Source organism: Tenrec ecaudatus, chromosome 10, assembly GCF_050624435.1.
Source record: "Tenrec ecaudatus isolate mTenEca1 chromosome 10, mTenEca1.hap1, whole genome shotgun sequence".
Classification (NCBI taxonomy): Eukaryota; Metazoa; Chordata; class Mammalia; order Afrosoricida; family Tenrecidae; genus Tenrec; species Tenrec ecaudatus.
The window spans coordinates 95,348,302-95,365,282 of NC_134539.1; the positions used below are offsets into that span (position 1 = coordinate 95,348,302).

Below are 16,981 nucleotides of genomic sequence, written 5' to 3' on the forward strand. Positions count from 1 at the left end.
TGACAATGGGGCAGATGTGAACCATAGCGCTCTCTGACTCTGCAGTTGGGTGAAGAGTTTGCCCTTAGCTGCCCAGTGCTATGCAATATTCTAGGGACTTCACTTTTGGGCACTAAGGAAGTGGGTCACCTAACTGCAAGGTGACCCAGCGAGCGGGCCAGGCCAGTGCAAGCTTGGGGCTTCCCCTTCACCTGCCCAAGGTACTGACAACGGAATGGGGAGAGGGCCTTGGTGGGGTAGCCATGTGGCAGAGCAACAAGCCCCCAGAGGTTCTTCTAGAGAGATGAGCTCCTTCCCTTTCCTCTGCCCAGCCGGAAGGGGCTCTGGATCGCCTTAACCTTCCTGCCCTCAGAAAGGCCCGGGGACAGGGGGCTTCTTTGGCACTTCAGAATGATCACAAGGAGTTTGCCTTTTTATTCATATAGAACAAAATTTACAAAGTCATTCGTACAGGTTTTGTGGGTTGTTTTTTTTACTGACTTCGAAAATTGGGAATATTCAAAATACACTTTTATCCCACTCCATTCTGTCATTATTTACACATATGTACAAGAAAAATGTTAGAGTCTCTGTGGGCGTGTGTGTGCATATGTGTGTATGTGGGGGTCCCATGGTGTTGTTTCTGTATTAAAAAGCTCTGCTGGTCAGGTGGATGGGGGGGGGGCGGGAGGGCAGGCGGCGCGATCAGATGGAGGTGCCGTGAGAGGTGTCCAAGGCCTCTGGAAGGACGCCTCCTGGCACAGGCTGGAAGGACATGGGAATGGGCGTCTTGACAGGGCTCTGGCGGAATAGTCCCCCGTTGGGTGACCGGTGTTTGCACTGCATGGCGGGCATGGTGGCAGAGCTACTCAGCGGCAGGGGGAGGTTGCTGCCAGGCCCTGCCGAGAGTGTCCGGCCAGTGCTGTGGCTGTTCGGCTCCGGCAGGAAGGTGCTGACGGACAGCTGGGTGTTCTGGTACTCCCGCGTGGGCTCCAAGGCCGGGCCAGGAGCCAGCCCCCCCATCTCCAAGGCTGAAAGCTCAATGGAGGCTGGAGAGAGTTGCTTGTGAGCAATGTCTTCATCCATGAGGCTGTTCATGCGCCGGTGCACCTGCTCCAAGTTCACTTCTTTGTCCTGGAAGGAAAGCACAGGAAGGCCCAGTCAAGCCCTAAAACAAGCCACAGATGGTTCTCCACACACCCTTGGGGCATCAAGCCATGGGCTCATCACCGTGGTGGACGGTGGAGAAGACCCATCGAACGTGCCCACCCCTCCGTTGTATGACCAGTTATCTGGGGGAGCTGCTAGTCTAAGGCACTAACACGATTTCGCACAGACTTCGCCAGGCAGTCTTGACGGCAGTGTGCCTCCCCCTGGCCCTCTGCTTAGAAACCTGCACCCGTGAGGTGGCCTTTCTGAAAAGACACTTGGAAAGGCTGGAGGAGACAGACATATAAAAGAGTCTGCAGGGAAGACAATGGAATGGTCCGTGAACCCACAGGCGCGTGTAATTTGCTACGGGCGTTTCTGAAGAGTGCAGATGGTAATGAGATCAGTTACTGGCCCACCGTTTGGAAGTTCAAGTCCATCCCGAGTTTCCTTGAAAGGCATGCCTGATGCTCTCGCTCTGAAAAAAGTGAACCTGGAAACTGTCTGGAGCATCGTTCTACCTGACACCCCTGGGATCGCCCTAAGCCAGGATTGAATTGATGGCAACTGGTTCTGGGTATTTTAAATTTAAATTTTTTAAATTTCTCCACTCTCAAAACACTTGGTAGGATTACCCTCATCTTACATCAAAGGAAACACACCTTGAGGAAGGGTCAATGCCATCTCCACAGTCACAGTGTATGTGTATGTATGTGTGTTTGGGGGGGGGGGTGTCAGCAGCAGGGCTGGAACCTGGAGCAGAGGGTCAAGTTCTCCCTGGACCAGAGGCCCACATTCTCCCGATTCAGTATCTCCAGAGATGGTGGGAGCAGTAGCTGAAGGACCATGTTGCTTTTGGGAATATTAATGGAAGCTGGGTTTCGGGATGGGGTTGGGGTTGGGGATGGGGATGGATTGCACCAGACACAGGATCAACCCCCACAGAAGCTCAGCCCAGCATTCTCTTCTATAACCCATTCTTGGCTCCCAGCACCCCATGCCCAGAGAACATCAGAACAGTGCCTCCCCTGCCTTTAGTTTCTTCTTGACTGCCACACAGGGAAAGGCTTCTTCTGAAACCTGTCTGTTCCAGAATTTTCTACACGAGAAAATGACATGTTCTATATAGAAAGGGAGAACTCATTCCAGGCCGTGAGGAAATCTGAGAGTATGAGAGCAAGCAGCAGGCTGGAGGATAATGAAGCGAATGAGGCCTCATTTGCTGTTATGACTGGAAATTACATTAGAAACGGAGTGTGTAATCTTAAAGAAAGAACCAATGTCCCCGTGATCTGGGGCTCCAGCCGAGCTGAGCTCTTCCCAACGGTGCCTCGAGACCATCTCTGCGCGGGAGACATCTCTGTGTGGGAGACATCTCTGCATGGTAAGGGCCATGGGTGTGATTAGGGCTAGAAGTGTCTGAATACATACTGTGTGTACAACGCCTTTCGCTGATTTCCATAAGTCTGGAAAATATATAACGAACAAAGTTCAAGTCCTCATCTTAATTGCTGGGTGGTTGTGCCGTCCCAATGGAACTTTGCTGCTTTCCGTGTATTTGATTGACCTGAGCCACCACCCTTTTGGGGGCAGAGGAAGTCATTTTAATCATCTGCTGAGCACGAAATACTTTGGAGTCACTGGAGTCTCCTTTCCTCAGAAGTCGTGACTTATTTGCTTTTAAGGAATGTGGTAGTTACATTATTTTGCGTAAACTTGAAGTGTAGGGGTAGAAGCTAGCCTGTCAATCAGGTCGCACCCTGAGGATGCCTCCTTGTGGGTGTGGCCTCCTCATAAGGAGGGTCCTGAGAACCTCCCCCCCTCTCTCTGCTTCACCTTCCTGCTGGCTGGTGGGCCACTTGGAGATCTGCACCAGCCCTGTGATGCTTCTACCACCACTTGATTCACAAGACTTTTCACCCATAGGCTTGTGATCTTCCTGTATTCTGCATCATTTCATGTCACTGTGTGAGAGGGATTTAAGGACTTGACCTGGACTGGGCTAGGATGTTTTCCTGATATATAGAACTACTTCTTGATATCAAGTTTTCTCTTACACACATATGAGTGTCTCAGGCTGTGTTTCTCTAGTCAACCTGGCTTAACACATAATGGTACCTTAGGAGTGGGATTCTAGAGAAACAATTATGAAGAGGGAGGGCGGATGTTTGTTCGACTTCTGCTTCATGACAGAGTTTCTTCTTCGGCTAGCTTGAGGTCAAATATAGCCATTCCGTTTACTAGGTGGTTTTCTAGAAAAGGCATGGGTAGTGAAGGTTTTGATTCCTAGAAGATTTTTTGTTTGTTTGTTTGTTTGTTATTCCTGTTTGAAAAGGTGAAAAATAAATGTGACAAACGTAAACTTTGAGCTCAGGGGGCAAAATGGCCCCTGAACATCTCCTCTGAGACCATGCTAGTCAAATAGCTGACAGAAGGCCAAAATGGCTGACAGAAGGCCAAAATGGCTGATAGAAGGCCAAAATGGCTGACAGAAGGCCCCACCCTGGCTGTATGCAATCAGAGGACTAAGGCCATATTGCAGGTAAATGGGATAGTTTAGATAAGAAACAATTGAATTAGACTGTTTTAAGAATTGAGTTGAGTGACTGGTTGTACTAGGTTTATAGTGAATTCTTCTACATATCGATATGTGTTAAAAATGATTACTGGGAAATATGAATAGTAAGTTTGTAAACTCACTGTCTTTGGCCACTGAATAGGTAAGCCCCACCCATTTCCTTGAGTGCTCAGGACATTCACATTTGAAGAGATTTGCCAAGAGAGATTGGCAGACTGAAGGGGGAGAAAAGAAGAAGAAAGAAGAAGAAGAAGAAGAAGAAGAAGAAGAAGAAGAAGAAGAAGAAGAAGAAGAAGAAGAAGAAGAAGAAGAAGAAGAAGAAGAAGAAGAAGAAGAAGAAGAAGAAGAAGAAGAAGAAGAAGAAGAAGAAGAAGAAGAAGAAGAAGAAGAAGAAGAAGAAGAAGAAGAAGAAGAAGAAGAAGAAGAAGAAGAAGAAGAAGAAGAAGAAGAAGAAGAAGAAGAAGAAGAAGAAGAAGAAGAAGAAGAAGAAGAAGAAGAAGAAGAAGAAGAAGAAGAAGAAGAAGAAGAAGAAGAAGAAGAAGAAGAAGAAGAAGAAGAAGAAGAAGAAGAAGAAGAAGAAGAAGAAGAAGAAGAAGAAGAAGAAGAAGAAGAAGAAGAAGAAGAAGAAGAAGAAGAAGAAGAAGAAGAAGAAGAAGAAGAAGAAGAAGAAGAAGAAGAAGAAGAAGAAGAAGAAGAAGAAGAAGAAGAAGAAGAAGAAAGAAGAAGAAGAAGAAGAAGAAGAAGAAGAAGAAGAAGAAGCATTTTTCATTTTTGAATTTTAAACTGTAGGTTTCCTCCTGAAGCTGGAAAAATCTGGAGCCATAAAGCAATTCTCCTCTCTGGGACTGAATATTAAAGCATATGTGGGGGCAGCCTGTGGCTGGCTAGGTGACCAGTTGGATCCACTTGTTCAGTGGAAGTGCGAGCAATGCGGCAAGAGAGAGACAGGTTGAGTCTGTCCGCTGACACCATGGACCCAGTTCATAGGGATTACAGGAGAAGACAAGAGCAGGTTGGCTGGTCTGACATTGAAAAACATTTGGGAACCTGAGCCCATAGCATGGCCTAGCCCAAGAGGAGACTGTGTTGTTGAGGAATTTTTACGGGCCCATGGTCAAAAGGTGAGGCAGTCAATGGACATCCTGGTGAGGCTAAGCAAGGTGGCCCACTCTGAGTTGGCCAGAACCTGTTCAGATGAGAACAGGTGTTTTGAGTCTGTGAATTGGTGCATATTGCTGCTGGCATTGTGGACGGCCTGGCCTGAGTTGACTTTGCTTATGGATTTGGACTCACAAAGTTCCAACTGGAATGAAGAGCCTTTACATCAAAGAGCACACTTGTCTCCTCAGAGCACTGGGTTGATGTAAGTGGGTAGTATAGAAACTAGATACCCAAAGTGGGGAGGATAAAGGCATAACATGGCTGGCTTATAAATTTTCATGGGTGAGAGAATATTTTAATAGGATTATGGGATAGGTGTTCACATAACTAAAATTGTTAAGTATAGAACTTTCCTTTTTTACTTATACAGTATTATGTTTAAATGAGCCTGGCACATTTTAAGTAGCATGAATTTTAGATTTATCCCATTAGGCAAAAATACAATTTTACTATTGTCTTTCATTTAAAAATTCGATGTGGCTAAAGAGTTGTGTAAAGGTGTCAAGTTGACGAAGGCTAGTCTGTGGGAATTACATAATTTCGTGCCACCTTGAAGTGTAGGGGTGGAGACTGGCCTGTCAATCCTTTTGTGGGTGTGACCTCCTCATAAGGAGGGTCCTGGGAACCTCCCCTTCTCTTTCTGCTTCCCCTTCTGCTGGCCAGCCACGTGGAGACCTGCACCAGCCCTGTGATGCCTCCACTGCCATTTGATCCACAGACTTTTCACCCACAGGCCTGTGATCTTCCTGCATTCTGCATCATTGCATGTAGCTGCGTGTTCTGAAGAGGGGTTTGTGGACTATTATCAGACTTACAGGCTTGACCTGGGCTGGGCTGGGATGTTTTCCTTATATATAACTACGTCTTGATATAAAGCTCTCTCTTACACTTATCTGAGTGTCTATGGACTGTTTTCTCTAGTCAACCAGGCCAAACACTAGGAATTACTATTTATTACTGTAGAACATTCTCACAGGTGTCATGCCCACCTGTAGCCAAGAGGCAGGAGAGTGGCCCAAGTGAGGCCAACAGAAATTAATCTGAATCCTGAACAAAGAGAAAAGAGGCAGAAAATGGCCAGTGCTCCCTCCATTTCAATAACAGTGCTTCCACAAAAATCGTGCTTCAAAACCATTGTCTAGGCTCTGCTTTCTGGGTCTCTGGACAAACCTTGACCCCTCATCATAGTTTGCTTTTCTAGCCATCTTGTGGATATTATGACCTCTTGATTAACTGTTGGTACAGCTTGCTTCATGTCAATGGCCCACAGTGAGTTTGGGTACAGATCTTCATCCCTAGGTAATTTTCATTTCAAAATATATGAAAGGCACAAGCCTGGCACCAGAGAACCTGGGTGGTGGGTGGGTTGAGACGGAAGGTGCAATACCTTTTGGGGTCAATACCATGCCCTTCCCTTCGACACCTCCTTCCTTTCCCATTACAACTGTGAAGCAGCCAGCCAATCTCACAGGAGGCTGGCAGGCTGGGTACCTTTGCTGGCAGAGATGGATTTTGCTTCCATAAAAGGGAAACTGTATCCAAGTGGATCTAGGACTCCTTGAAACAGCTGGTCTGTCGCTGAGCTTGCTTCTTCCTCTTATCTGCTTTCCCTTCAGCGCTTTGGGAAAGGCCCCCCCATCAGTGAAAGAGGAGCCAGGGCGATGGCAACTGTAAAGCACAGGAGCTCTAACAAAACCTCAGTCGTTCACACCCACCAGCTGCCTCTAGGAAGAAAGGTGCAGCAATTTGCTTCTTCAAAGAGTTCCAGCCTTGGTAACACTATGGGGAGATTCTCTTCTGGCCTATCGGGTCCTAATGAGTTGAGATCATTTTGACCGTGCTGGGTTTGACAATAAAAAGAAATAAAGACTTGAAGAGAGAATTCATTCAAATTGGGAGATGGGCGTGTTGACTACAGCTCTGTCCACCCTGGATTCCGGTAAGTCAAAGGGAAGGGCCGGGTCCATTTCCTCATAATCCATGAGGCACTGGACAGGACACAGGATCGGGAGGTGCCCTCAGGTTTGTGGGGGTCTGTAGAAGGAAAATGAATGACTTGTTGCCTAAGAGGGTGCAGAAAGGCAGAAGGTTGAGGGTGGAATGAAGCTGTAAAGGTCTCTTGGTATCTAATGCCAGGTGTCCATGTATCTAATGTATCTAACACAGAGAGAATTTCAGGGGAAGGCTGACCAAAACGAATCCCTCTGAAGAAAAATGTGAGAAGGGGATTTCTGAGATGAGTGATTCCAGGGATGGCGTTCTCAGAAGAACTGGCTTTGGGAGCATTTTGGTAACCGGCAGGACACTAGGAAAGGACAGTGGTGGGTCAGTAGTACAAACGTTTCCTTCTGTGTGGGAAACCCAGGCTTCCTTTATGGCCCATGCATCTCTCAAGTACAGCCACCACACAGCCTTAAGTGGAAACAGGTGTATTGCGTTGAGGTTAACTAGAATTCCGGGAGCTTGACAACTATGTTGGGCTAGGAAGAAAGGCTGGTGAGCCGCGTCCAAAACTCCGTCAATAAAAACAGAGTGCAATCCATGATCGATCAGGGGAACATTTTGTTCCATTGTATTTGTGGTCCCCATGAATTGGGGACCAACCTGGTGTCAACCGACAACAACAGTGGGAGACAGGAATTAATCCTCTAGGAGAAGTTGACCAGGTGACCTCCAAGAATAGAGGTTAAACACTCTCTTGGGATGTGGGTAAGGAGACAGCGGAATTGCCTCACGGCTATTATTTTTGAAGGAACAACCTGGAATGAAGAGTCTTATCAATTCAATGTTTGTTTGCTTCTTTGTTGCTATCTGCAATTAGGGTGGATGAAGTAGTTATAATAAAGACTCCTGGGGTAAATCCACTTCCTCATCTCAGGGCATGGGGAAATGTCCACAGCAATGTAAAAATCCCCCCCATTCCCCCCCCCCCCCCCGCAGAGAAGCTCTCCGAAGGACAGCGTCCCTCTCACACCACCATTCTTTGGGAATTTCATTCTTGCCTACTTTCAACCCCAAGGCAAAACCTGGGAGAAGAAAGTGACATCATAAATTTCCTATATGAATTTTATCACAGGACAGGACAATGAGTCGAAGTAAAGCAAATGCCCGCTATCCTCTCTGAAAAACAAATGCAGCCCACTGCTGAGTCTGATGGTGTGTTCTCTGAGCCCCCTGCCATGCACTGCCCATCAGGACTAGCAGGGAGGCACAGAGAAATGTTTTTTCTTCTCACCATGAACCACCAATTTATCACATGCCAAGTTATGTCTGGTGGTATTCACTGTGTCTTTGGATAAGAAGAGGCAGGAGTAATCAGCTGCTCAAGGAGAGAGGCAGAAGTGTTTTTGAATCATTATCTATATTTTGGACAAAACGGTGCATTCTCTTATGTTATGCAAATTTAAATAATGGACTTTTTATGTGAACTACATCCTTTTGCAGCCTCATGATTTCAAGGTTCCTAGGCTCAGGCAGGTACTGACAGCTACGGAAAGAGACTTGGAAAGTTGCTTCTGCCTGTAGTAATTTACTGTAGGCAACTGACCACGTCGACTCCGCAGACTCCAACATAAAACTCACCGACTGCATTGACCACGCGTTCGGCTGAAACCCAGCGCTGCCTTTCTCACCTCATATTAAATATGACAACAGATGCAACAGCCGGGGTGACTGAGGAAGCTCTCAGAGGTATTGTCTTGCAGAGAGATAAAGTCCCGTAATTAAACTGCTGTTCACCAAGGTGGAAATAATACAGTGTACTGGCAAGCGGTGATTAACTAAACTACCTTCTCTGTAGCCGCCGGGGGCACCTGGGGCTTGTTAGAATGGATTTTGTTTGGAGTTCAATGGCTTCTACTTCCAATTGGGTTGGAACCAAAGTGGGGACCAGGGACTTCCCAACTCACCGGGACATTTTCTTTTTACCACTGAGACAAACCAGGTGGCAAATGAGACCCGACAGCTGGGCGAAGTGCGATCAATGCTATCTTAGGTGTTGGTCCCAAGACTTACCTGGTCCTCCCACAGGGTCCTCATTGGGGATCTGAGAGTAATGGTTGAGTCTAAATATGAATGTCAAGTCCCAGAAATTATCTCTGGAAATGATGTACACTCAGTCTAAAGGCCCCTTCGTAGCACGGGTCGAGGCAGCAGAGGCACGAAGGAGTGGATCAGGTTAGAGATAGAGAGGTTCACTCAAAGCAACTCACGCATTCCACAATTAGTCAGAGTCAAGGGCAGAGCGCACACCGACAGGTTCCAGACCCCTCCTCTCAGCTCCGTCTGCAGGCACATGCCCAGTTTGCCCGTGGATGGAGCGTGAGAGTGGTGGCTTCGCCCTTGGCAGGATGTCAGAAGCACATGCAGAGCATTTAGAAGTAACAGTTGTCCAGGTCTAAGTAACACAAGCCTTTGGGGAACAGGGATCAGACAGCTGTGTTTCTGAAACGCTCTCGGATTAATCACCTCTGATGCTTAGCCAGAATGGAAAGCCATCGATCCAGATGTAATGAGCGCAGAACAATTTAACATTAATAATGTTTTCTTTATAAGCATCCCTCTCCTGGTTCAATCATTTGATAAATATTTTGAGCACCCACTGCCAGAATGAGCTGATGATTTTGGTAAAGCATCCATCCTGATCCCTGGCACATGGAAGGTGCTCAGTACGCTCAATCCTCAGTTATTTTCATCAGCCTTAATGAGAGACACACCGTTTCAGAGACAGGCAAAGAGATATGAGTGCAGAAAGGAGGACGCCCTGACTGGCTTAAAGTAGGTAAACTGACAGGGAAACAATCAGTGGCTATGAAAACTGCCTGCTTGGGAGAGGAGGCCCAGAGTGGCAGGAAGATGTGTCTGATCGGATTTGGAGACACACATTGCTTTAGGATAATGTTCAGTTCCCTTGGACTACAAGACTGGAGGGCTAAAGCTCACACTCATTACCCAGTCCTGATGCCAAGTCTCAGCGGTATAACTGTCAGGCGGACTCTTCTTTACAGAAGAGAGAAACTGATGTTCACAGAATCTCAGTTACTGACTTGTAGCCAGAAGTCTGGTCCAAGCAAGAGCCTATCTTCCCCCAAGGGAAATGTTTGACAAGAACCCCTTCTCTGTTCAAACCCCCTGGAAAACCTAGAACACTCGGTGTCCAGGGTCCTGAAAGAGCCTGCCTCTGAGAAGCAGCTGCTATACTGTGGAGGACATGATAGAGCCCTGTTCTATCTTAGCTTTGCCCCTGCTGTTTCTAAGCCTCAGCTCTGCCCGGGTCACAACACTTCCCTCTAGTCTTGTTCAAAGACAGTGTGCAGTGTGTCAGGTAGATGACCTAAGAGCTTCCCACCCACATTCCTCACTTTATCTCCCCAGCGCCTTGGAAATGAGGAGCCTCTTGGCCACCATACTCTAAGCATAAACTCCGTGGGTCAACTATTTCCTTAAGCACTTTGAGTCCTCATAGAGTCTTCAAAGAAGCACCATGAAACTGGTATAAATGAAGAAAGGAAAGATGCAGAAAAGACCTGTGTCATGTTGAAGGATGCTTCAGGGGCACGAAGGCAGGGAAGAGTGTGGTCCAAAAGGCGGGTCGCTTCCTGTATCTCAGTGCACAGTAAGACTGTGTTATGGTGACCTGTGGATCAAAGCCAGCCCCCTGGCCAGAAGAGATGGCTTAGCTGTCATTCTATACCACACTATCCAGTTGTCTGACCCCTGTTTAGCTCCTGTCTGCAAAGAAAGCTGGGGCTGATAGGAGCAAATAAAGCAGGAAGCAATATGAATTCTGAGTTCTCATCCCAGTGACAGATGATTCATCCTGCATTCCTCATGTCCTCACCCATTTGCCCAATCCTCATCTTTATTTCATGAATATTTCAGTCCCAGAGCAATGGCTACACTTCCCCCCCATAAATTTAACCGGTGGCTCTTTATTGCAATCTTGGTGCTCAGGGTACTCACCTGCACTGCTTAACTACATAATCGCTTGATTCCTTGGGGAAAAAATATGACTTTGAAGTCCGTTGAAGATGAAGGGGCTGAACATACATTACTACCGTTCCTCAAGTCAGTGGCTGCAAACATCGATATGCTGAAGAGATCTAGTGAGAGTCATTCACCACTACAGGGGCCCCCCAAGACAGGCTCCCGGTGTGTGAGAAAGATAGCTCAGGCCCCCTCAGAGACAAGGTTCTGAGATTAACCAGATACACTCACCTAATTGCCAGTGCCGCACCTCCATAAAACATGGGCAACCGGGGCACAGAGCAGCTCTGGATAAAATGCCGCCACTATTCCTCAAAGATTTTAAGACAGGCTTATAAAGGGGCATTGGTTCAACTTCTTTCCTAGTGCCCAGGCTTACAGGACAAGTCCACGTCCTTCTGCCTGGCATGTACAGTCCTTCAGAACGCATCCCTGCATCCTCTTATAGCCTTCTTGTCTCACATCTTCTGCCTAATGCCGGTCCCCAGTGTGCCGAGAGCGTGGAAAGTGACCGTGGCGCTGTTTGCCCTGCCAACAAGGCAACTTGAAATCTCCTCCCACCTGTGTGATTGAAACCAGTCCTTTGATACTTTGTTCTCACAACCTCAGCCCACAGGAAGACTCTTACCCCTCTGGCCCCGTGGTACTCTGGCTTGTCTGAGATGCCCTGCGCATTTCCCAGTTACCTGCCAACCTCTCAGGACTCCAAATCAGCCGCACAGGGCTTGCCCAAAGTTCCTGTCATCTCTGCTCATGTGACAGGGGCTGGGGCTGGACTAGCATGTTGCTTAAAAGAAGGCTGGACAAGGAGAGCGAGGGAGAAAATGGGCAGGAAGGAAGATATTTAAGTGAAAATCGCAAACTCATCAAAACTGTCAAACATTCAAGGGTACCTTTATTCACCATGTCACCAAAGGTGCTAGAGAAAAGGAAGGCAAGGTACTTGGCTATGAGGGGCCTAAAGAAGTTTAAGTGGAGCTTCCCACCTGCCTCTCTTCTGTTCTCATGCCCAACCGGAAGGGGTAGGGCTCAGGAGGCCAGGAACCCCACATATTCCAGGCAAAAAGGTTTCAACAATTCTGTGGGAAAAACTGTCTCTGAAAGATAATGGATTTCCATGAAAATTGCAATCCCCCTTGTATTCATCCTGTGGACCCCGTGGTCCTGGGCTTATGCCTTGTACCCAAAGGATGATGAGATGACCCTCACTGCTAGGCCACTTCTTAGGCTATCTATTTTTCTATTTTCCGCTCTGCCTTCCACCCTATGTCTTTCCCACAATCCGTCTGTAATGATGAATTTGATGTGTCTGCTTGGCTCACCTCTGGTGCCATTTGGGGGAGGGCCCAACATTGGTCTCGATGTTCGCCTGCAGTGATTTTGTAGATGTGATTAGTGTACAACCAGTTGACTTTATAGATGTGATTAGTGTACAACCAGTTGACTTTATAGATGTGATTAGTGTACAACCAGTTGACTTTAACTAAAGCAAATCACCCTCCATAGTGAGGTTGGTGGATTTCATCCAATCAGGTGTGATTCTGAATGACAAAAATTGGGGTTTCCAGAACAAGAAGGTTTCTGCCTAGAGTCTGTGAACAGATCTGTGTTGGAATGTCTAGCCTATCATCCGTCCTTCATGTTTTGGACCCAACACTGGCTGACTTTCAAGCCTACAGACTTACCAGTAGCCACAATCACATGAAGCACTTGCTTAGACTAAAGCTGTCTTTCTTTTCGACCTCCCTACACACTTCCTATACTTCCTGCTAGTGTGATAATTAACCTTGCAAGTCTGGGCCTGTGGGACATGCAAGAAAATGACCGGAAGGGAATACGGGCTTCTAGATGAGAGGACGGAATGCAGAAGATAGTCTTGAGGGCTGAGTCCTAACCTGTGTCGCCATGTCCCCCATGTCCCTGCCGCCCTGAACTGGCTTGCATGACAATATGGTGTTCTTGCCCCTGACCACCTCACCACAGCTCCCTTCCATCTAAAGTCATTTGCATAGGATGAATTACACGCAGGGGTGAAGGCAAAAACGGGCCATGAGCCCCATGCATCTCCGTCAGTGCACTTACTACCTGTCCCCTCGGTCTGTCACTCAGCGCCCCACTGGTGCTTTTGTGCACATGGATAGAGTTGGTCAGACCAGGGACAGGCGCCCTGGCGGTGGCCTGGGTGGAGAGCGGACTGAATGAATAGCCTGGAGGGGAAACTGGGTTTCTGGCCGTCCTTACAAGCCCTGTCAGAATGACTCATTTTCCCTCCCAGAGATGTTCTCCATCGACAGTTTCTAGGATCTCTAGGAGCTTGGGCGAAACCACTATCTCTTACTTGAAGTGGACTTCTCTCAACTCTCTTCCTTTCTTTTCTCCAGGGGTCCAGGGTGCATCCGAGAGCCCCAGAAATCGTGGGAGGCTCAAGCTCGCATTTCCTTGTGTGAAGGCACACAACAGGTAGAAGAGAAAATGGCTGCCCTGAAAATGTCATATGAGCTGAACCATGCCACGTGTGATGGTAGAGAGCACCCCGCTGGTACGAGCAGTCAGTCTGGAGGAGCGGTGGGCTTGCCCCTCCCTGTGGATGTCCATTCCACCTGGTCACCCAGGTCACAGAGCAAGAGGTACTGACATTACTTCTTCTGCCAGTGGCTCTACTCTCTTAGGGTATAATGCAGGCTGTTGTATTGCGTCTTATTTGATACGTATGCTGCTCACACCAACAGAATCAACACGCCAGGCTGTGGGCCTGCAAGTGGCTAGGCACCTTAACAAATAGTGACAGCCCCCAGGTGGTGTGGCTGGGCCAATGCTATGCTTGGCTGATTGAGTGTCAGCACTCTTTCTTAAAAGAATGGTCTCCGATGGACTCTGGGTAAGCCTTCATTTTTAAAAAAATGGAGCTTGAATAACAAGAAAAATCTAATGAGAAGGAAATGGTGAGGGACAGAGGTAGCTTATGGGTGGTACAATGGGGAGGATAATGGTCCCTGGATCTGAGCTTGGGCCAAAGTACAGTCCCTAATCTGGGGGGGGGGGGGAGAGGGAGGGGGGAGAGAGAGAGAGAGAGAGAGAGAGAGAGAGAGAGAGAGAGAGAGAGAGGAGCCTGGGTCCTGCCAGGCAGGGAGGGAGGGGAGAAAAGGAAGTAGAGGGGTAAGTACCACCTGGTACTCCAGGAGATCAGGGCCCCAGCCCTGGTGGGGAGGCAACAAGAACCAGGAAGGACCGGCTTCTATCTTACCCCTAGAGCTGGTCTCTCCAGGTCAGAGTGGAGGAGGCACATGGGCGGGGCAGGGCGGGTAGGGGCTCTCTGGTGCTGCCCACACGGTACCTGCTCTATAGATAAATACAGGACTTTAGTGGCCATGCCCAGCGCCTCGGCACTTAGTTCAAGCATGAAAATACCCCCTAAATTCTTTCTGCTTTCAAGACACAATAAAACAGAAACATAACCCCGTAATGTCAAACACCGTCTCTGGCTCCTACAACATGACTGGGGTAAGCACTAACAGCGGGAATAACCCCTGCAGAATGGCCTGTGTGACTCCTCCCTCTTTTAGCTACTGGGAGAACATCGGGCCCAGGCCCCGTACAGACCTCTTTAGGTGTCTCCTGATTGCACCGGTTGCTGTTCCACCACAATTCCAGGGCAGCCACAAGGCAGGCAAGGAGGAGGCCGATGGCCAGGATGCAGAAGACCCCAGCAAAGCTATGGAGCTTGAGTGATTTGCCATCCGCCTGGGCACTGGCATGGCTGGTGAGGTCACAACGACCTGAGTGTGGCCACCACTTCTGCTTGAGCACATCGAGGTCCCCAGTGTCCTGCAGCTCCAGGATCCTGCAAGATAGAGCCCAGGTCAGCTGCATCCATGGGTTCCTTCCGTACATGGGCAGGCCCCAAATGAAGTCATCATCGCTGTTGTCTGCCCAGCTCTCTCACTTCGATCTGTTTTCACACTGGAAGCATATTGCTCTTCCTAAAATCAAATGAGATCCTACTGCTCCCTCTCCCAGTTATTCCCATCACCTACCAATGCATTCAAAGTTTACAACAGAGTACATATGGTCCTTCCCATGGAGCTTGGAGCAAATATGATTGTCAGAATAAACCTGGGAAAGGAGGAATAAGTGGGACAAGCCTTACCCTGAGGATTAGGATGCCCGTGTGTGCAAAAACAGTTGTCTGCAAACAGTATTACCCAAGGAATTTCCACAAGAATTTGCCAAATTATGTATCCATTCTTTTAATTTAGGGAGCATCAATGGTGGTCTACACTAGTGAGCTTCCCATCTAAAGACAGGAACATGGGTATAACTAGTGTACAGATTCATGTAAAGAGAGAAGCTGTGGTACATTCACTGTAATGGCAGTATAATCTGCTAGTACATCCTAGAGTGACTTTCATCACTCCATCAGTGCATCCATCTTACAAAGTTATTATGACAGGAGGAAACGTGGAAGCAAAGGCAAATATTCTGCCCAAGGTCTAGCAAGTAGTAAAAGCTCAGCCAAAGTGGGTCATATTCAGTGTTCACTGTAGCATTAGATACAATAACCAGAGGTGTAATAACCTAAATATCTATTCACAGAAGAATGGTTGCATAAAATAGAGTGTGGGAAGAAGTCTGCGGCATCAGCGTTGGTGAAAGACTCATGAACAACCTGTGATACGCAGGTGATACAACCTTGCTTCCTGAAAGAGAAACCTTCACTGATAAAGTCAAGGGCTACAGTCTTCCATATGAATAATATCCCAATCTTAAGACAAAAATCCTAACAACTAGACCAGTACATAGCCTCGTGATAAGTGGAGAACAGATCGAAGAATTTCCTTGTACTCAGATCCAGAACCAATGTCCAGGAAAACAGGCATCCAGTAATCAAACATGGTATTTGTGCTAGTTACATAATCTGGTGTCAATTTGAGACTTGAGAGGATTAAGAGTGAAGGGGTAGAGTCTATCTAGTCTGTCCATTGGGTCATAGCCAATGAGGCCTCTTTATGGGCATGGTTTTCTCCTGAGAATTCCAGGAATACTCCTGGAATTTCCTCCTTGGAGATGGGAGACATCTCTCTCTCTCAGCTAATTCCCTTGGAGACACTCTAATGATAAGACTCAAGACTCACTCCTTGAGAAACACTCGACTGAAAAGACACATGGAACTCCACTGATAGACCCCATGCCCTGGGAACTGGAGAAACCATGTGGGGACCCTGCCAGTGCTGAGATGCTTCTATTGCCACAGGATCCACAAGACTTTGCCTCCACTGGTGGTGATCTTCCTGCATTCAGCATCATTGCATGTGTTTAGTGAGTCTGAAGAGAACTTTATAGATTGGTATCAGACATATGGGCTAATAACGGACTTATGGACTTGATCTGGATTGGGCCTGGGGTGTTTTCTCAATATTCAATAGCTCTTGTATATAAACTTCTTTCTTATACATATGTGTCTCCCTGGATTTGTTTCTCTAGTCTACCCAGTCTAAAGCAGTATTGCATTGGGCAAACCTGCACACAAGACATTTTTAAGGCACTTTAAGGTGTCACTTTGAGGTGCCTGACCCAAGAAATGGTATCTTCAGTTGCCTCACACCCATGGTATTTTCAATTGCCTCATAAGAAAGCTGGACTACAAATACAGAAGATAATAGACTTGAGGCATTTGAATGATGGTGTCGGCAAAGACTATTGAGTACACTCAGAGCTGCCAGATGAATTAACACCTCTGTCTTGGGAGAAGTACAGCCAGAATATTCCTTAGAAGTAAGGATGGTGACTTTGTCTCAGGTACTTTGGGCATGTTATCAACAGGGACACGACCTGGTAGTAGGTTTTCATGCCTGGTAGAGACCCAAGCAGAAGATAAAGTCCTTCGATGACAGTAGACCATGTCCACAACAATAGACTCAAATATAGCAACAATTACGAGGATGGCACATGACCACTTGAACAGCCCCTATCAACCACTGACTCAAGTGTACCTAACAACCACACATACATACACTGAATAGGATTCAGTCATAAAGATAAAAGAAGACCCAACACATGTACAACGAGGACAAACCTTAGAAACCACATGCTGTATGAAATACGTCAGTCGTCTAAGGACATCTAGTTTAT

The 16,981-nt window shown here is 47.4% G+C and overlaps 1 protein-coding gene across 1 annotated transcript in view; it reads right to left on the reverse strand.

Annotated features, from left to right (window-relative positions):
• Window positions 1-684: 684 nt before the first annotated feature.
• GRID1 (glutamate ionotropic receptor delta type subunit 1) overlaps window positions 685-16,981 on the reverse strand; it is a 900,473-nt gene continuing 884,176 nt past the window's right edge. Inside the window, exons 15-16 of the mRNA XM_075559162.1 lie at window positions 14,453-14,693; window positions 685-1,113 (exon numbers count right to left, since the gene is read on the reverse strand). Coding sequence (XP_075415277.1) covers window positions 685-1,113; window positions 14,453-14,693 — 670 coding nt within the window. The remainder of the gene's footprint in view (window positions 1,114-14,452; window positions 14,694-16,981) is intronic.